The sequence below is a fragment of the Hemiscyllium ocellatum genome, chromosome 12 (genome assembly GCF_020745735.1).
Source record: "Hemiscyllium ocellatum isolate sHemOce1 chromosome 12, sHemOce1.pat.X.cur, whole genome shotgun sequence".
Lineage (NCBI taxonomy): Eukaryota > Metazoa > Chordata > Chondrichthyes > Orectolobiformes > Hemiscylliidae > Hemiscyllium > Hemiscyllium ocellatum.
This window is the reverse complement of record NC_083412.1, coordinates 59,243,854-59,265,042: the sequence shown is the minus strand read 5'-3', so window position 1 is coordinate 59,265,042 and position 21,189 is coordinate 59,243,854. Positions and strand designations below refer to the sequence as shown.

At 40.5% G+C, this 21,189-nt stretch overlaps 1 protein-coding gene across 1 annotated transcript in view; it reads right to left on the bottom strand.

Annotated features, from left to right (window-relative positions):
• LOC132821074 (immunoglobulin superfamily member 3-like) overlaps positions 1–21,189 on the bottom strand; it is a 202,710-nt gene that overhangs the window by 5,565 nt on the left and 175,956 nt on the right. The window contains exons 8-9 of the mRNA XM_060833592.1: positions 11,520–11,930; positions 6,115–6,537 (exon numbers count right to left, since the gene is read on the bottom strand). Coding sequence (XP_060689575.1) covers positions 6,115–6,537; positions 11,520–11,930 — 834 coding nt within the window. The remainder of the gene's footprint in view (positions 1–6,114; positions 6,538–11,519; positions 11,931–21,189) is intronic.

The following is a 21,189-nucleotide window of genomic DNA, read 5'->3' as shown; positions in this document are numbered from 1 at the left end:
TTCAGGCTTGGACAGATAAGTGTAGGTGACTTTTGTGTCATATATTTGTCAGGAAAATATCATCTCCAATAAGAGAAAATCTAACCATTACCCATTGACATTCAATGGCATTACTATTACTGAATTCCCCACTATCAAAGTCCTGGGGTTAACATTGTCCAAAACTTAACAGGACCAGCTACATGCATGGTTACAAGAGCATATCTGAGACTGGAAATTCTGCCATGAGTAACTTATCTCCTGACTCCCAGAAATTAACCAAAGCACCTTCAACAGCACCTTCCAAACCCATAACGTTTATTACCTAGAATAATAAGCGTGGCAGATAACTGGGAACTCCACTACCTGTAAGTTCCCCTTCAAGACACACACCATACTGACTTGGAGAGTTATCACCATTCCTTCGCTGTCGCTGGATCAAAATCCTGCAACTTGCTTCTTAACAGCACTGTGGGTGTCCCTACACCCCATAGACTGCAACAGTCCAAGAAAATAGCTCAGCAGTATTTTCTCATAGGGAATTAAGGATAGGCAGTCAACATTGGGCTAATGAATGATTTAAAAGGAACAAATGAACATTTGACATCAGAATTTACAGATTGATCATGAGAACAAGCTGAACCTGAGCTACATTTTGTCAGTTCATGAATAAGTTGAGCCACAACTGATTAATACAAATGGTATTTTGCATTAAGGCCGTGGTTTGCTTATCACAGATAATGACAAATTACTTTGAAATCTTCTCTTCCAGGGTGGTTGAGGGAATATATGCTGATAGACACCAGTGAGCCTAAATGAAAATGGCTGACAGAGCATTGATGATTCCTCTCGTACTGATGACATACATCCCAAGAAAACAGTAAAATCAAAGAAAATTACTGGGGATCGGAATTAAAAATGGACTGTGTTGGAAAAACTCAGCTGATTTGACTTTGTGTTTGTGGAGCGATGAACAGAGTTAACATGTCAAGTTCAATATGACTCTTCTTTGAAATGCCACAGAAACAGGCTTACTTCATTGAGCATCAGAAGATCATGAACTTGAATTATGTTTTTAAACCACACACCATTATTTTGGTGATAGTGTTGAATGAATATGCATAAAAGATCTCAGAAAGACTTTACTAGAATGTAGTCACTATAGCAGCTCTCAGCAGATATAAAGGCTGCACAATCATAGTGTTTATTAACTATAATCACACAATTTAAAGGAACAACTGGGATTATCTAAAATATTTCTGAAGCACTTTGCAATGTTTTCTACCTCAATGGCATGAGATAATTGCAAGCTTTCAATATAAATGTGTACTATTCACACACTTTGGTCACACTCTATAATTCAACAGCACATTAATGCATTTAAAATAGAAAATGACACTGAGCCAAAGAAAGACTTTACAATGGGTGACCAAAACTTGAGGAAAAGATATGGGTTTTAAGGAGTGCCTTTGAGACTGGAAGGGAGGAAAGGAGAAATCTAGGAAGAAAACTCCAGAGCACAGTGAGGCTGAAGTGAAGCTGCCAATATTGGGGAGAAGTGAGGAGCTCGAAAGCAGGTGGACGTTTTGGAGATAGACTGGCCAGACAGAGAGTTCAAAGCAAGAATTAAATTTGAACCAGGATAATATAGGGATGAGATAAAGGATGATCAGGAATTTATATAGGATACAACATGGCTTGTAGTGCCTTGTATGAGTTGAAGAGTATTGATGGTGAAGAAATAAAATTGGGATCAAATCACATTATTAAGTATAAAGCTACGTAGGCATTAATGTGAAGCAGATGAGTAGTGGTAGTTAAGGAAGTCATATAAATTAATCTTTGTGATGGATATTTCTTAACGTGTAATCTGATACTAATTTCATAGAAATAATGTGTGGATCATTTTCTAATTTTAGAATTACAGAAATAAATCATTTGGGATTGGATGGAGTCAGGAAGCTGATGGTTAGGCAGATCTGGGGAGAGGCTGAAAAGGTTTCTCAAGCCTGGGATGAGTAATCCTGCTCCTGCAGGTTCACAATGAATGCAAAAGCACAATTTCCCTCAGGAAGCTGACAGGTCCAGCCTCTGGTCAAGCTGCTAGGCATTTCACAGATCAAGTTGTCTCTCATACTATTAAATGTCAGCAGCCTTGGCCTGTAACATGTTAATTCAGCAACCCAACTCTCTTTTGGAGAGGACTCTTCCATGAAGTAATTTATGGGCTTTTAAGATTTAGAGGTGTGAGAAAGGAGTCAAGAATAATCTCTTTATTGTGCCCTGTGACCAACAATGTGCCACAAGGATCAGTGCTGGGTTCACTGCTTTTCATCATTTATCTAAATGATTTGGATGTGAACATAGGACGTATGATTAGTAAGTTTGCAGATGACACCAAAATTGATGGAGTAGTGGACAGTGAAGAAAGTTATCTCAGAGTACAATGGGATCTTGATCAGATGGGCTGATGGGCCAAAAGGCTGAAGAGTGGCAGATGGAGTTTAATTTAAATAAATGTGAGATGCTGCATTTTGGAAAGGCAAACCAAGGCAAGACTTACACAGTTAATGATAGGGCCCTGGGGAATGTTGCTGAACAAAGACACTTTGGGGTGCAGGTGCATAGCTCCTTGAAAGTGAAGTTACAGGTAGACAGGTAGTGAAGAAGGTTGGCTTCATTGGTCAGTACATTGACCATGGGAGTTAGGAGGTCATGTTCCAGTTGTACAGGATATTAGTGAGGTCACTTTTAGAATACTGCATTCAATTCTGGTCTCCTTGCTATAGGAAGGATAGTGTTAAACTTGAAAGGATTCAGAAAAAACTGACAAGGATATTGCTCGGATTGTAGGGTTTGAGCTATAGGGAGAGGCTAAATAGGCTGGGGCAGCTTTTCCCTGCAGTGTTGGAGGCTGACGGATGACCTTCTCATAGAATTCCTATACTGTATAAGCAGGCCACTCAGCTCAATGAATCCACACTGTCTCTCTAAAGTGCATCTCACCCAGACTCACCTTTCTACCCTAAAAAGCAATTAGCGGTGGTACAGTGGTCAGCACTGCTGCCTCACAGCACCAGGGTCCCAGGTTCAATTCCAGCCTTGGGTGACTATCTGTGTGGAGTTTGCACGTTCTCCCTGTGTCTGCGTGGGTTTCCTCCCACAGTCCAAAAATGTGCAAGTTAGGTGAAGATGTAAATGTAGGGGAATGGGTCTGGGTGGGTTGCGCTTCGGTGGGTCGGTGTGGACAGGTGTTGAAGGGCCTGTTTCCACACTAAGTAATCTAATCTGACTAGGACGGCTGTAAATTCTGAGTGACTCCCAGTATATTGTTTTGTGGGCGGTACGGTGGCACAGTGGTTAGCACTGCTGCCTCACAGTGCCCGAGACCCGGGTTCAATTCCCGACTCAGGCGACAGACTGTGTGGAGTTTGCACGTTCTCCCTGTGTCTGCGTGAGTTTCCTCCGGGTGCTCCGGTTTCCTCCCACAGTCCAAAGATGTGCGGGTCAGGTGAATTGGCCATGCTAAATTGCCTGTAGTATTAGGTAAGGGGTAAATGTAGGGGTATGGGTGAGTTGCGCTTCGGCGGGTCAGTATGGACTTGTTGGGCCGAAGGGCCTGTTTCCACACTGTAAGTAATCTAATCTAATCTAATCCCTGTAACTCTACATTTCCGCATGGCTAATGCACCTACTCCGCACACTAATGACAATTTCCCATGGCCAATTCACCTAATCTACACATCTTTGACTGCGGGATAAACCAAGAACACAAGGAGGAAACCCACATAGACATGGGGAGAATGTGAAAATTCCACACAGACAGTCACCCGAGGCTGGAATCAAAGTGGATTCCTGGTGCTGTGAGGCAGCAGTGCTAACCACTGAGCCACTGTACCACCCTAAGTGTTTCCTACACCTATCAGCCTTGCTCTTCACACTGACAGGAACACCCTCTCTCTGAATTCTTGTTAACTACGTTTTGAAGCCTCCCACTTCCCAGCTGTTGGTTTACCTGCCAACAACCTCCCCCAATAACTTTTGAAGGTTCTCTTTATAAAATCATAAGGGGCATGGATAGGGTGCATTGCCAAGATCTTTATTCCAAGGTGTGAGAGTTTAAAACTACAGGGAATGGGTTTAAGGTGAGAAGGGAAAGATTTAAAAGGGACCTGAGGGGTAATTTTGGAATGAGCTGCCAGGAGGTGGAGGTAGCTGGTACAATTACAACATTACAAAGGCGTCTGGATGGGTTTATGAATAGGAAGGGTTTAGAGGGATATGACCAAATGCTGGCAAATGGAACTAGATTAACTTAGAATATCTGGCCAGTGCAGACAAATTGGACTGAAGGATCTGTTTCTGTGCTGTGTAACTCTATGACTCCATCAAAAAGTACTTTTCTGATGTATAGCTGCCAAATCAGTTCCTCTCCTATTCAATGTAACCATGCAAAAAAAAGTGATTTTACGATTAATAAATTAAAATGTAAATACTTATCTCAGGAAAATGACAACTATGTCCAATATACTTTCTAATCACTTCACTGTTTCTTCAATAGTTTATACTTGGCAGACCAACTTCATACACGTGCTTCTCATTCTCTCTAGTTTCACCCTATAATCCAGTCCACATTCAGCTATTTATACTCTCCTACCACCTACTGCGCTGGCCATTCCCGCTTGCATTTTTTCACTATTTCCTGGAAAACTATTAGTACAAAGACAGAGGAAAGACTATAAACTGAGGAAGAGAAACAAAAAATTACAAAAATAGATGAACAAATAAAAGAGCAGAAGAACAGATATTACCAAAGAGAATAGGAGGCACAGTGACAGATCAACATAGACAAATGGAGAAAGTTAGGAATATAGAAGGAAATTCATAGAAATGAGAGGAAAACACACCATTAACTTACATTTTACAGTAGCTTTGCCCCAGTAAAAGAATCTTACTATACTACACATAAAATGGACACTAAGTAGTGGTGGAGGAAGAATTTAGTGACCATACACATAACCAAAACTGTCTGCAGTGGCTGGGGCAACTTGGATGTTCCAAATAGAAATGAAAAATGGACAAACAAATGAGCTCAAGTCCTGACAGTAAAGTATTCATGAAATATGCACTGAGAGTTATTGGTCAGTTACATATAGCACCTCAATGTGGAAGCTTGATTACATGGAGAAGTATATGGTCAAGTTTGTCATGGATACCAAACAGAGCCCAATGGTAGGTTCAGAACAGTTGCTGGACAAAACAGTCCAGAGAGTAAAGAGAGACAATTCAGAGTCTGGTGACCTGTTGTAGCTTTCAAGCTTCAAATATTTGGTGTCCACACCTTCATGCAAATCCAGAAATGTCTGGGATCTATAAGTGGTTAGGAAGACCTGTGATCTAGAGATTAACTGGGATCTGGAGGTTGAGCTTGATTCAATGAAATCATTGTATGCATGACCTTTACGATACTGTATGGATTTTTAACAATGAATCCCATTGTCTTTCATAGAGGATTCTGGAATACAGTCCATCTGTCCAACATCATTCAACATTGTTTATGCAGTAAAAAAATCCGTATTCCTTAAAATAAAAAAAAATACTTATTTGAATTTATAGCGCCTCAGAGGAGTGTGAGAGGATAATGAATGTAAATTTGGTTTATGACCTCAGACTTTGTCATGACAGTCAGACAAGAGAGCACAGACTTACACTAATAAAACACAGATTTAGTACTAATGTCAAAATGTTAGCTTTGGCTCACAGGTAGAACAGTTGCCCCTGAGACACAAGATTATGAGTTCAGGTCCCATTCCAGAGACATGAATACATAATGTGATCTGATCATTCATTACAGTTACAAGGGATTTCTGTTATGCTTGTTGCTCATTTCTTGCTTGCAACACAATTTCACCTAAAGCACAGATCACATGGACAGGGTATACAATATCTTTTACATGTCTGCAATCCTTTCATTTTCTGGATCAACTTAAAGGCAGTTTCATCACAAAATCTGGACTCCTTCATAAAGCATTCCAAAAGCATCATAAACTTGGCAGTGAGAAAGAACACAAATTCTTTAGTATTCTTGACCACATATGATTCAGGAAATATCAGTATTTTGAATGAGCAAGTTACCTCTGTCCTGCACGGTGACCATGACCAGCCCAGACTCATCCTCTCCCAGTTTATACCAGATATTGTTGGCAGTTTGAATCCACTCCTCCACGTGACATGAGTAATTGCCCGTATCACTGCTTGCAGAGTCCTGCACAGTCAAGCTGTACAATCCATTGGAAGGTCTCTCTAATTGCAGCCTGTCCTTCATTCCCTCAACTCCATCCAGTGAAACATCGAACCCAAACACTGAATTGTGATCAACTTTTAAAATGGTCTCCCTCACGATTTGGTCAGCACCTTGTTTGACTTTCCACACGAACCAGGTTACAGCAAACTGAGAATTATCTTGTGTTTGTTGGGTTACATTACAGGTGAGCTGAAACAGGTCCTTCTCCGGTACGCTAATATTCAATTCAGTTTTATCCACTTGCATTTTAAATTCTGTTTGCAAAATCGAAAACAAGAAGTTAATGGATTTTAATGTGTAACTTGTGAAAATCTGAGAAAGTCAATGTACCCACTTTTCTATCTGTTGAACAAACTCACCAATCAGATGCTCCCAACATGGTCTCACATTGGAGCACAATGGGCAGGTCAGAGAATCAGAGCCACCATGTTACAGTTGTCTCTCCAATCCTTACCTCCGTTATGCATTACTTCCTACTGGGAGTGCTGGATCAGTGAATTTATCTCATATTCGCACTATTCCCGACTTTTAAGGGGTGAAGCAAAGGAAATTCAGTCATCTCTGCCCAGTTTAACCCACCAGGAGGGAAAACTGAAAGATGTAGGAAGGACCCTTGCTACCCTTGTCAAATATAATAATTACAGAAGAATCCGCAGCAACAAAGTCGATGGAACTTTGAATTAAACAGAATACATGACCACAATAGGAGGGCAAGATTACGTTCATTTAGAATGTTCAGTTTGTTGACTTCTTGTGGCCCAGGACCACAGATTAAAATACGCATCAATTATTTTGGGTTACTGAAGGATCACATAATCAAGCGACTTTAGCAAAGCCAAGAGGAAAGAGTTAAAAAATGACAGGCAGCAAAAAGATGCAGTTACACTGTAAATAGTGGAGTTCAGATATTCCAAACACCTGAGCAACTAGGAGAAAGTCATCATTCTTTTCTCAATTTTTCTTTTCCTCCATCCATTTGATACCTGACCCTGGAGCTATGTGCTTACTACTTTATCGGATGAAATACAGTATTTACTCAAATGCCATTGCAAAACTCGATTTCATTCAAGGCTAATAATACTACCTTGGCAAACTTTCAGTTGTTCAACCTGACCACATGGAAACCAGAAGCAGAATTGTCCCAACTCTGTGGGTGCTATTGCAGTGCACACGAGGGTATTCTTTCAGAATTTATAAGAGTGGAGACACACATGGTACAGGTATAAAGCAATGCTTCTTGAAACTTCTCCCATTGTGACCCCATATTGACATTTGAAAATTGTCACAGGGTGTGGTATTTTGATTTCTTGAGAGCAGACAGAGATCTGGAAATAAAATCAGGAGCGCCTTTGCTGTGTATCTGGCCTGTTTTGGATGTGGACCTGTCATATATTTTACATCTGTGAATAGTCAACAGTGGGAAATAGTTGTCATTAAGTCCAAGATAGAGTTCGGGAATCTCATGATCACTGGTTCACTATCATGTAAAGGCAGCATGGACCAGTTGGCTTTGTGCAGTTGTGTAAGGTCAATGATTTTCCTTGCCTAACCCTATGTCACAGGGAGGGAAACGGGAGACAGGGTTCCTGCATGGAAGCTCAGGAATGGCAACTATGAATCAAGGGTGAGCGGATTGTAGAGTGGGGTTACTATTCTAGAGGAGTGAGGGCTCACAGTTATAGAGAAGTGAAATGGGAAGGGCCTTGCATCCTGGACATGATGCGGATAGTGAAATCAAGAAAATCTGGGGGCAAAGGGCATTTTAGTACAATCCAAATGTGAGTCCATTTTAGATTGTTGATTGGCAGAATCCTTGCAGGAATATGGGTTCACCTACAACATTTCAACTACACCTGTAGAGATTATTCTTCGACAATGTCCTTTATAATGATGGAAGAGAGGACCAGTTGAGCTTGCAAGTTCAGCTGTGTCCCATAGAGTGGCGAATACAGCACTAGACACTAACGTGAATATTACAAAAACACAACATTGTTTCTTTCACAATAAAGGAAATGTCTCTAACATCCCTAACATCAATGAGGTGTTTGCGATTTTGGAGAAGATTTGTAGCTCAGGTTGTGGATCAGGTTGTATGTTTGCTCGCTGAGCTGGTAGTTTATTCTCAGATATTTTAACCCCATGCTAGGTAACATCATCAGTGAGCCTCCGATGAAGCGCTGATGTTCTGTCCTGCTAGCTATTTCTGCGTCTTGGTCTGTTGTGGTCGGTGATATCTGTTGGGATGGATGACGGGTGCCAGCATATCTAAGTTTGACTAAGATAGTCTCAACAAATAATGATGATACATACATGAGTAAAGTGAAATCAATGTAATGTGAAATACTTACAACTTGAATTTAATTTTGAGGAATACCTGCACCATCTTTGCTATAGGAAGGATGTTGTGAAACTTGAAAGGGTTCAGAAAAGATTTACAAGGATGTTGCCAGGATTGGAGGGTTTGAGCTATAGGGAGAGGTTGAATAATCTGGGGCTATTTTCCTTGGAACGTTGGAGGCTGAGGGGTGACCTTATAGAGGTTTATAAAATGATGAGGGGCACGGATAGGATAAATAGACAAAGTCTTTTCCCTGGCTTGGGGGAGTCCAGAACTAGAGGGCAAAGGTTTAAGTTGAGAGGAGAAAGATTTAAAAGGGACCTAAGGGGCAACTTTTTCAAGCAGAGGATGGTGCATGTTTGGAATGAGCTGCCAAGGAAGTGGTGGAAGCTGCTAAAATTATGGGTATATGAATAGGAAGGGTTTAGAGGGATATGGGCCAAGTGCTGGCAAATGGATTAGATTTATTTAGAAAATCTGGGTGGCATGGGTGGGTTGGATGAAGGGTCTGTTTCCGTGTTGTACATCTTTATGATTCTATGACTAAATGTGTTTTGCATGCAGACTGTTGGCACTTCGAGCTTTAATTTTAATCACATCGGAAGAGGCAAAAAAGGAAATGAAAGTAGCTACGTTGGTACGTTTTTGAGAAAATCCCAGTCATGAAGTTAGCTCCATGATGTCTGCCTACCTCCAAGCACTTTTCCCATTGAGCGGTCCCTAGTGGCTGAAGTTTTCCAGCCTCATTTTCTTGACGTACATACCGTGAGTGATGCTTTCCCCATCCCACAACCCATCACAGTAATGAGGCAGTCAAGTCCACATCCATAATGTGCAGACTCAGGTGTGAAAATTATTGCCTGCTGTCTTGAGACATGCGTTGTATATTGCAGCCAATTTCCATTTAACACTAGCAGGAAGATTACACTACATTAAAAATGTATCATCAAAACTGCAGCTGGAGGCTTACACTTGGTCCCAATACAATGTGAGCTGTCAAATGAACTTCATTCTGAAAAGGTTTCAATCCACAACAGCCTAATTCATGTCTTTCCTCCTATATACATTTATTAAAAAAATAGATTCTGTCCAACTGATCTCAAAATTTCAATTTTTCTGAATTATTCCTTGTGATACAATAATATATTAATTTCTTGAGTTTCCCGGAGCTCAATCCCCTCAGCTTACTCAAATAAACTGTTGTCTTGGCAAGATAATTCTGTCTGTATTGCATCTGATCACATCTTATACCTTTTCTGCCTATAGTCACTGAAGTTGACACCAGGTTAATCATGAGTAAATGAGACAGAGATGAACGTCCAGCTAATATTTCAATTGAAATGACTCTTTTAAAGGAAGTCACACTGTGATTAAGTCAATATTAACATCAGCATCACTAATGAGATTTAAAGAGATTGCCTCAGGCAAACTAAAGCTATATGATTAGATTTGCTTGGCAATTTTTCATTTATTTCCATTTAATAACACCTGTGCCTTGACTCACAAGTAACCAATATCACAATTATTATCCAAAAAATTTATATATAACTGCATGATTATACCTCTGGCCACAAGAACATGAGAACTAAGAACAGGAATAGGCCATTTGGTACTTCAAGCCTGCTCTGTCATTCAATAATGTTATGATTGAGCTGATCTTGGCTGGAGTTCCACTTTACTGCCTAAGTCCCATTGGCCTAGACTCCCTTCAAGATCAATAAATCAGCTTTCTTGGCTTCCTGAGATGAAAACTTCCAGTTTAACAACACCCTAAGAAGAAATGTTTTTTCATTTTCATTTTAAATGGGAGACTCTCATATTGAAACTATGTCTGTAGTCCTGGAACCCCCGACAGCAGGAATCACTCTCTCAGCACCTACTCTGTCAAACAGCCTCAAGTGCTCATGTTTCTAAATTGTTTCTGATTCCCTGCCCTTTAAGGACAGCTCTCCGACCATGATATACTCTTTCCTCCTCCACCCCATTGCGTATACACATGTATGCACATTCTTAATATAAACCAAAACTTTTAAGCTGTTAAAGTGTGATATACTATCAGACAGAGCAATGCTACAAACAGGAATAACTTTTCTCAGCTACTGACCAAGACGACTTGACAGAACACATTAAATCATACAAAGTACATGCATGTGAATTTTAAAAGAAACTTCTTCAACATGGGATGCAAACAGAGAACACATGGAAATCAGAATATTGTCATAAATGCACAGCCTGGATGAAGTGGATAGTATTGAGTTCACTTAAGAACATGATGCCTTTATTACTGAGATAACTGAAATTTATCAATGTTGCATTATCCAACAAACAGGACCGACCTAACCCATGACAGTGACAGTGCACTCCTTTGAAATACAGAGCACAGGATAGCAGCTCTTAAGCTTTTCAGGAAACCAGAGCACGCATTTAAATATTGCTAATCCCACATTACTTGCATTAAATGTGTGTGATTTTGAGGGTTGGGGCAACACATACAGCAACCAAGATACTTAATCGACATGCACTGAGGTATTATGATGGACAATGTATTTTGATTCCAGCATCTGTGTTGGAGGCAAGATAACATAGCTTAGATGTGAATTGATAGTGCAATGGATTTGATGCCAAAACACGCTAAACATTCTCTGCTCTATTTATGATGCAAACATCATTGTAATTTAAATGGAGTCTAACTCAGTCCACATCAATCAGCTGAAAGGTATTGTATTTCCTAAACCAGATTTCAGCTGTATAATTTAATTCCTCATACAGTCATGTCTTAAAATTTCTAGTAAGGTGGACGCATATAATATGGTCTGATGCTGATCAAATGAATAGCTTTTGAAACTGTCATTCATTAAAGCATTTTTTCCAAAACTGAAAATAATAGCTCTACTATACCTGGTTGTTGTACAGTCACAATAGTCAGTCCAGACTGATCTTCTCCCAGTTTATACCATATATCATTGGGATCAAGCAGCCACTCCTCCACGTAACAGTAGTAACTGCCAGTGTCAGATGTAGTTGCTTTCTGCAGTATCACACTATATAGACCATTGGTAGCTTTTTCAAATTGTAACCTATCCCTCAGACTTGCACTGTTATTGATGGAGCTGCCATATTCAAAAACAGAATTCCGATTCAGGTGGAGAATGGTGTATGGTTCTTGCTCCTCTATTTTCTGGGAATACCATGTCACAGATAGTTGGGAATCCAGGTTGGTACGATTGCTGATCTTGCATTCTAGTTGAATTTGGCTGTCCTCCGGCACAGTAATACTTTTCTCAATTTTTTCAGTTTGCAAGTTGCTTTCTGTAGGTACAAAGAGTTTTCACTTTATTAAAAGGAAACCTGAAAGCCAAAGACTTTAAATATTAGAGAAGCTTGGTTCCACAACCTCACAAACAGATTAATTTATTGATTATTCAATTCAAATGTATTAACTTGATAGAATTAAGAAAAGTGATTTCTGAAAACATAAGTAGGTTAACTTTTACATTTTGATGTATCAAATGGGATGAAACAGAAATCATGAGAAAGTACACCATCACAAAATAGTTACAAGGAAAGAGACCACTCAGCCCACCATGCCTGTGCCAGGTCTTTTTAAAAGTTATTCAGTTAGTTCCACCCTTCTGTCATTTCTCCATAGTTCTGCAATTATTTTCTTTTTGGGTAACTTTCTAATTTATTTTTGAAATTCATGATTTAAGCTGCCTCTACCTCACTCTCAGACAGTGCATTCTGGATACCACCCTCTTGCTGAGTGAAAGTTTTTTCCTCATGTCGCCTCCGATTTTTTTGAAAAACATTTTATATTGGTGACCTCAAGTACTTGATCTTTCTTTAAAGAGGAACCTTCATACTGTTCAGATACCTCACGATTCTAAACACTTCTATCAAATGTCTTCACCTTCACTTTTCTAAAGAAAAACCCCTATTTTGATCTACTTAACTTACGTCCAACTTTGTAAATATTTTCTGTAGGCATTCCATTGCATTCACAACCTGAAAGCACAATGCCCAGAATTGGCTCAAACAGTGGTTTGTGAAGGTTTTGCATAAATTGCTTCTTTTTGTACTTGATGCTTATATTCATAAAACACAAAAACTCAAATACTTTATTGGCCACTTTCTCAACATCTCCTGCCAGCTTCAAAGAGTTTGGAGAAAGAGAAATGGAATTTGTTGATCTTCCACAGATCCAGGATTTTAGGTAATCCAAGATGGAGGACGAGAAAAAATTGTGGCTGTAATCGCTGCTCCTTTTTTGAGGTATTTTAGGTGTTGGAAATGATTTCCTCTAATTGCAGGAGCAGCAATTACTGTTTTATAAGCTGTTGCATTGTTTTGCAACTTTGGTGGGAGAAAGATCAAAACAATGGCACTTTAAAAAGGAGCATGACAGACAAAGGCAAGACCACATGGTCAGAGAAAGAAACCTATTCTGTTGTCTAAGAAAAATTAACAAACAATAAAATTCACAGCTGACTTTGGAGGAACCTATGTGAGAGAGATCACAGCATGGGAGACGCTAAGTGCATAGTTTTTTTAAGCATCACTGCTGTAAATCTACAATAGGGAGTAGAGTGGGTTCTTTTTTGATTATGTTTTATTGATATCTGTCTCCTGATTAAACTTTAAAAATATAAACATAGTATCAAGTTAGTCTGGAGCAATGTTTTTTAGAGCAATACAATGGTGCTATTTTCTGGGTCTTTAGATTGTTAAGGAGCATAGGTGGCCTTCTGTAGAGTGATGTACCCTTCCTGTAGCCTATGGGAGATAGGAAGAGTTTCCATGTTACTGATGATTATGTCTGCAGCAAGTGTCTTTGGTTGCGAATCCTATCAGATCACATGGATTGGTTGGAGCTGCAGTTAGAGGCAATAAGGAATTTACAGGTGCTGGGAATGTGATGGATGGCAGTCATAGGAAGGGAGAAAAACTACAGATACAATAAGGTAGATGGGTTATCTCCAGGAAAGGTAGGAGAGGGAGGCAGGTAGTGTAGGAGTCTCCTGTGACTATCCCATCTCAAACAAGAATGCTATTTTGGAAAATGAAGGGGATGATGGACTCTCAGGGGGATGTAGCACAAACAGCCAAGTCTCTGGTACTGACAATGGCTCTAATGGAACTTCAGGTTCCAAGCGATTAATGGCAATAGAGGCCTCTCTAGTCAGAGGCACAGACAGACACAGAAACAGCAAGAAATCAGAATAATGTGTTGCCTCCCTGGTGTCAGGACCAAGGATATCGAGAATACTCAAGTGCAGAATACTCCCAAAGGGGAGAGGGATCAATATGAGGTCATTGTACACATTGTAATCAATGACACAGGAGGGAAAAAGGGTGAGAATCTGAAGGGAGAATATAGGAAGTTAGGCAGGAATTTAAAAAGGAGATCCTTGAGGGTAATAATATCTGCATTACTCCTAGTGCAATGAGCTAGTGAGGGTAGGAATAGAAGGATAGAGCAAATGAATGAGTGGCTGAGGAGCTGGTGCAGGGGAGAAAGGTCCACATTTTTGGATCATTGAAATCTCTCCTGGGGTAGAAGTGACCTGTACAAGAAGGATGGAATGCACCTGAATAGGAAGTGGACTATTATACTGGCAGGGAGATTTGCTAGAGCTGCATGGGAAGATTTAAACTGGTAAGGTTTGGCAGGAGGGTGGGACCCAGAGATATCATGAGGAAAGACATCAAACAGGTTGGTACAGTTGGGAAAGGCAGCAAGAAATGAGGAGGAGTAGCACTTTTGATAAAGGATAGCAATACTGCTGTACTTAGGGAGGATATTGCAATAGTGTTTAGATTTTAGATGGAGAAGACTTTATTAGTTACGTACAAGAATATTTTCTGATTCAGTGTGTGGTTGTGCCTGGAGAAGGTGGGAAATCTGACCGACTCTTTGGAAATAAGGCAGGGTAAGTGACTGAGGTGTCACTTTGGGGTCAGTGAGCATAATTCTATTAATTTTAAAACAGTGATGGAAAAGGATAGACCAGATCTAAAAGTTGAAGTTCTAAACTGGAGGAAGACCAATTACAACAGGATCTTGACCAGATGGGCCAATGGGCTGAGAAGTGGAAAATGAAGTTTAATTCAGATAAATGCGAGGTGCTGCATTTTGGGAAAGCAAATCTTAGCAGGACTTATACACGTAATGATAAGGTCCTAGGGAGTGTTGCTGAACAAAGAGACCATGGAGTGCAGGTTCATAGCTCCTTAAAAGTGGAGTTGCAAGTAGATAGGATAGTTAAGGCGGCGATTGGTATGCTTTTCTTTATTGGTCAGAGTATTGAGTACAGGAGTTGGGAGGTCTTGTTGCAGCTGTACAGGACATTGGTTAGGCCATTGTTGGCATATTGCATGCAATTCTGGTCTCCTTCCCAACAGAAAGATGTTGAGAAACTTGAAAGGGTTCAGAAAAGATTTACAAGGATGTTGCCAGGGTTGGAGGATTTGAGCTATAGGGAGAGGCTGGGGCTGTTTTCTCTGGAGTGTTGGAGGCTGAGGGGTGACCTTTTTGAGGTTTACAAAATTATGAGGGACATGGATAGGATAAATAGATAAATTCTTTTCCCTGGGGTCAGGGAGTCCTGAACTAGAGGGCATAGATTTAGATTGAGATGGTAAAGATATAAAAGAGACTTAAGGGGCAACTTTTCACGCAGAAGGTGATACGTATATGGAATGAGCTGCCAGAGGAAGTGGTGTAGGCTGATACAATTGCAACATTTAAAAGGCATTTGGATGGGTAGATGAATAGAAAGGGTTTGGAGGGATATAGGCTGAGTGATGGCAGGTGCGACAAGATTGAGTTGGGATAACTGGTTGGCATGGACGGGTTGAACCGAAGGGTCTGTTTCCGTGCTGTACATCTCTATGACTCTATAACTATAGACTGATGAGCCTGACATTGGTGGTGGGCAAGTTGTTGGAGGGAATCCTGAGGGATAGGATTTACATGTATTTGGAAAGACAAGGACTGATTAGGGATAACCAACATGGCTTTGTGCGTGGGAAATCATGTCTCATTAACTTGATTGAGTACTTTTGAAGAATTAACAAAGAGGATTGATGAGGGCAGAGCTGTAGATGTGATCTATATGGACTTCAGTGAGGCTTTTGACAAAGTTCCTTCTGGTAGACTGAGTAGCAATGTTAGATCACATGGAACACAGGGAGAACTAGCCATTTCGATACAAAACTGGCTTGAAGGTAGAAGACAGTGGGTGTTTGTGGAGGGTTGCCTTTCAGACTGGAGGCCTGTGACTAGTGGAGTGCTATAAGGATTGGTGCTGGGTCCACTACTTTTCATCATTTATATAAATCATTTAGATGTGAATATGTGAGATAATAGTAAATTTGCAGGTGACACCAAAATTAGAGGTGTAGTGGACAGCGAAGAAGGTTAGCTCAGAGTGCAAATGAATCTTGATCAGATGGGCCAATAGCCAAGGAGTTGCAGATGGAGCTTAATTTAGATGAATGTGGGGTACTGCATTTTGGAAAGACAAAACAGGGCAGGTATTATACACTTAATGGTAAGGTCTTGTGGAGGGTTAGTGAACAAAGAGACTGTGGAGTGCAGGTTCATAGTTCCTTGAAAGTGGATTGCAGGTAGATAGGATAATGAAGGCGGCATTTGGTAAGCTTTCTTTTATTGGTCAGAGTGTCGAGTATTGGAGTTGAGAGGTCATGTTGTAGCTGAACAGGAAATTGGTTAGGTCACTTTTGGAATATTGTGTGCAATTCTGGTATCCCTCCAATCGGAACAATGTTGTTAAACTTGAAAGGGTTCAGAAAAGATTTACAAGAATGTTGTCAGTGTTTGAGCTATAGGGAGAGGCTGAATAGGCTGGGACTGTTTTCCCTGGAACATTGGAGACTGAGGGGGTGACCTGTGGAGGTTCATAAAATCATGAGGGGCATGGATAGGAGAAATACATAAGGTTTTTTTCCCTGGGGTGGAATAGTCCAGAACTAGAGGGCATAGGTTTAGGGTGAGAGGGAAAAGCTTTAAAAGGAACCTAAGGGGCAACTTTTTCATGCAGAGGGTGGTGCGTGTATGGGATGAACTGCCAAAGGAAATTATGGAGGATGGTAGGATGACAACATTTAAAAGGCATCTGGATGGGTATATGAATAGGAAGGGTTTAGAGGGATATGGGCCAAATGCTGGCAAATGAGACTAGATTAGGTCAGGTTTTCAGGTTGACATGGACAAGTTGGACTAAAGGCTCTTTTTCCATGCTGTATATCTCTATGACTGTATGATGCTAGAGTTGGGGCATTTAGTTGGGCAAGAGGGTGTCTAGTGTGGATCGCAGCACCTCTCTGCCTTTGTCCCTATGAAGTCTGGATTGGGAATGCTCGTGGATTGCCTTCCTGTCCTGACACCAATTTAGGTGAAAGTAGCAAACAGCAAAAGTTGCGGTTCCATGAGCACTGTCAGCCAGCTCATATACTTTGTACAAATGTGTTGCTCCAAAATGAGTTGTTGCATTGCTTTCACAATTGTTGGCTGGTGTATCTCTGCTATAGCTCTCACCTTGGCAGGATCCAGGCAAAGATCTTTTGCTGTGAATACCCAACTTATGTACATGACTTCATGAAATTTTTGAATGCATCTTATTCTTGTTCAGCTTCAGGATCATCTGATGAGCTCTCTCACTGGATTCTGATTGTGGTCAGTGATGGCTTCTTCCATTTTGTCTCCAAATCCATGGACGAGTAGATCATCCATTATGTCTTCTAACGCAGGAAGATTACTGACAACCTTATGCTGTCTGCATTGGTGCTCTTCCAGAACAGTGGAAATGCCAAGTGGCATAAGCAACAATCTGTAACCTTGAATGGTATCCAGGATATTTTTTGGAAAACAGTTGCTTTCATTTAACTTCACTTACCAGTACCTATATTTTTTTATATCAAAGACAAGCTCTGGTAAAGTCTATTCAAAGAAATACAGCATATTGGAACAGGAGTAATCATTCAGCCCTTTCAGGCTGCTCCACCATTCAATATAATCATGGCTGATATCCAGTTCAGTATCATGTTCCTGCTTTCTCCCCATATCCTTTGACTTTCTTAGTCCTAAGAACTGTATCTACGTCTTTTTTGAAACACTACAATGTTTTGCCTCAACAGTTTCCTCTGACAGAGAATTCAACAGGCTCACCATCACTGGGTGAAGAAATGTCTCCTTATCATTGGCCGGAAAGGCCTACCCCATACCTTTAAAGCATGACTCTTCGTTCTGGAGTCCATGGTTATTGAGAACATCTTTCTTGTATCTACCCTGGCTAATTCTGTTAGAATTTTATAGATTTCTATGCAATCCCCCTCTCATTCATCTGAACTCTATCGAATATAGTCCTAACCGATTCAGTCTCTCCCCATATGTCAGTCCTGCCATCCCAGGAATTAGTCTAGCAAACCTTCTTTGTTCTCCCACAATAGCCAGAAAATCCTTCCTCAGATAAGGAGAGCAAAACCGCACATCATATTCCAGGTGTAGTCTCCCCAAAACCCTGTACAGTTGCAGTAAGACATCCCAATTTATGTAATTGAATCCTCTCACTATGAAGGCCAACATACCATTTGCCTTCTTCATCACTTACTTACCTTCAGCGACTTGTATAAAAGGACACCAAGGTCTCATTGCACATTCCCCTTTCCCAATCTATCCTCATTCAGATAATAATCTGCCTCCCTCTTTTTTACAATCAAATAATTTCACATTTATCCATATTATACTGAATCTACCATGTATTTGCCTATTGTCCAAATCACATTAAGGTTTCTTTGTATACTTCTCACAACATACTTTCCCATCCAGTTTGGTGTCATCTGCAAACTTGGAGAAATGACATCAGCATGGTGGCTCAGTGGTTAGCACTGCTGCCTCACAGCGCCAGGGACCCGGGTTTGATTCCCGCCTTGGGCGATTGTTTGTGTGCAGTTTGCACATTCTCCCTGTGTCTGTGGGTGTGCTCTGGTTTCCTCCTGCAATCTCAAAGATGTGCAGGTCAGGTGAATTGGCCATGCTAAATTGCCCATAGTGTTTAGTGCTTTAGTCAAGGGTAAATATAGGGTAGGAGAATGAGTCTGGGTGGATTATTCTTCAGAGGGTCAGTGTGAACTTGTTGGGCCGAAGGGCCTGTTTCCATACTATAGTGAATCTAACCTAAACCGCTACTATATATTATGAATAGTTAGGGTCTAAGCACTGATCCCTTGCAGTTCCCCACAAGTTACTGCCCACTGAAATAACTCCACATGGAGTGTCCTTGATACTATCTAGTTCCCTGTAGCCAATTATCAGTGAACAGAACTCCTGACAGTCCTGCTGTTATCTGTCAACCAAGTCTCCCTGATCGGGCCAGACTATCAGCCCCATTCAGGGAACTCATATTGAAGTGGTCCACCTGGTGGACCTCATTACAACCACTACACCTGGCACTTAGAGAAGACCTGTTTATTCCTAGTCTTTGTTTCCTGTCTGTAAACAGTTCTCAGTCCATTTCAATATACAGTCTCCAACCCCATGTGTTTTAATTTTGTATGCTAATGTTTTAATACGGGACCTTATTAAAGGTTTTCTGAAAATCCAAATAAACCATATCCATTGGCTCTACTGTACCTACTTTACTGGCTATATCTTCAATAAATTCCAGCAGATTTGTCAAGCACAGCTTCTTCTTTGTAAGCCCATGCCGACTCTATCCAATCCAATTATTCAATGATTGGCATCGTGTGATCTCTTCAAAGATTCATTGAGATCCTTTGGATCTCCGCATACTCTCAGCCTTTCAAGTTCACTTGCTGCTACTCTGCTGCTAATTGATTCCACAACGGTTTCTTCGATATTCCCTTCATCTGTAGCTTTTCTATTGTGTCTTTTAAGAGGCATTTGAAGACACCTTGAACTCTCGTCAGCAAATGCCGAGTTAGTCTTACATTCATCAGGAAGCCATAAAGTCGTACAGCATGGAAGCAATCCATTCGGCCCAACTTGTCCATGCCGACCAGGTTTCCTAAACTGAACTAATTCCATTTGCCTGTGTTTGGCCTATTTCCCTTTAACCCTTCCTATCCATGTACCTGACCAACTGGCTTTTAAATGTTGTAATTGTACCTGCCTCAGCCACTTCCTCTGACAGCTCATTCCATATACACACCATTCTCTGTGTGAGAAAGAAGCTCCTCAGGTCCCATTCCCATTTCATCTTAAACCTATGCCTTCTGGTTTTGGACTCCCCTGACCTGGTGAAAAGACCTTGGCTATTCACCTCATCTATGTCCCTCATGATTTTATACACCTCTCTAAGGTCATGCCTCAGCTTTCAATGCTCCAGGGAAAATCCCAGCCTATCCAGATCAGCAACTGTATCCTTGTAATATTTTAGAATTTGTTCATCAGTCAATGATCGGTGGCTAGCAAAACATTATGAATCACTTTTGGAAATTGTCAGGTTATCAGTCATAGAGATGTACAGCACGGAAACAGACCCTTCAGTCCAACTCGTCCAAGCCAGTCCTATCACTTTAGTTGAGATAAATTAATTTTGCTTACTATCACTAACTAAATCTTTATTTTTCTCCCTGCTTTGAGCTTTCAGCTTCATTTATCTTCTTGGGAATGGGTACTGTTCCATTACATAGACTCAACCTTACCTTCAAAGGCTTCATATATCATGGTACCTTCTTGCGCAATCTCGCAAGACTGCAAAACTCGTGTTGTTGCATAAAGTACCAGTTTATTTGATATTTTATATTCAATTAATACTCTCCTCTGAAGTCATCAGTCTAATAACAACCAATTTATTACCTTTAGATCTGATGAAACCCACATGTTTTATGCTGTAGAGCAATTTATCAGAAAAATTGGCTGATATCTCTCCAAAAGCCCTCTGTATAGGTTTACTTTGCTTATTTCTGTCTATGAAGTGGAGGTGCCAGTGTTGGACTGGGGTGGACAAAGTTAAAAATCACACAACACCAGGTTATAGTCCAATAGGTTTTTTTTGGAAGTACTAGCTTTCAGAGCACTGCCCTTCATCGTGTAACTAGTGGGGTAGGATCATAAGACAAGAATTTATAGCAAAAGATCACAGTGTCATGCAATTGAAGCAATATATTGAACAAATCTAGATTACCGTTAAGTCTTTCATCTTTTAGAATGGATTGCAGGTTTCGGTTCATTTTATATAAATCTCAGATTTACATATTAATGAACCCACATCTCGAGGGCTTTCTTGAGAATGAGTTTCTCCTCTCTTTTTTTGACATGCTTTCACAATGGGATTTCTTATCCCCACAACAATCCTATCTCTGATGAGATCATCTTTGAGTTGTCCAAATTCTCAGAAGTTGGTTTGATACAGCAGTGCTATCACATATAGAACAACAGTCTCCCTTCCCAAAGCTCTCACATACAACATTTAGAAACCCCATATTGACATGGGGTTTGACGTATGTCTTCAAACCCTCTCCTGTCTGAGTTCTCTTCTGCTCAGTGTCATTTCAGGTGCAATACAGCTTTGTAGCACTTTTT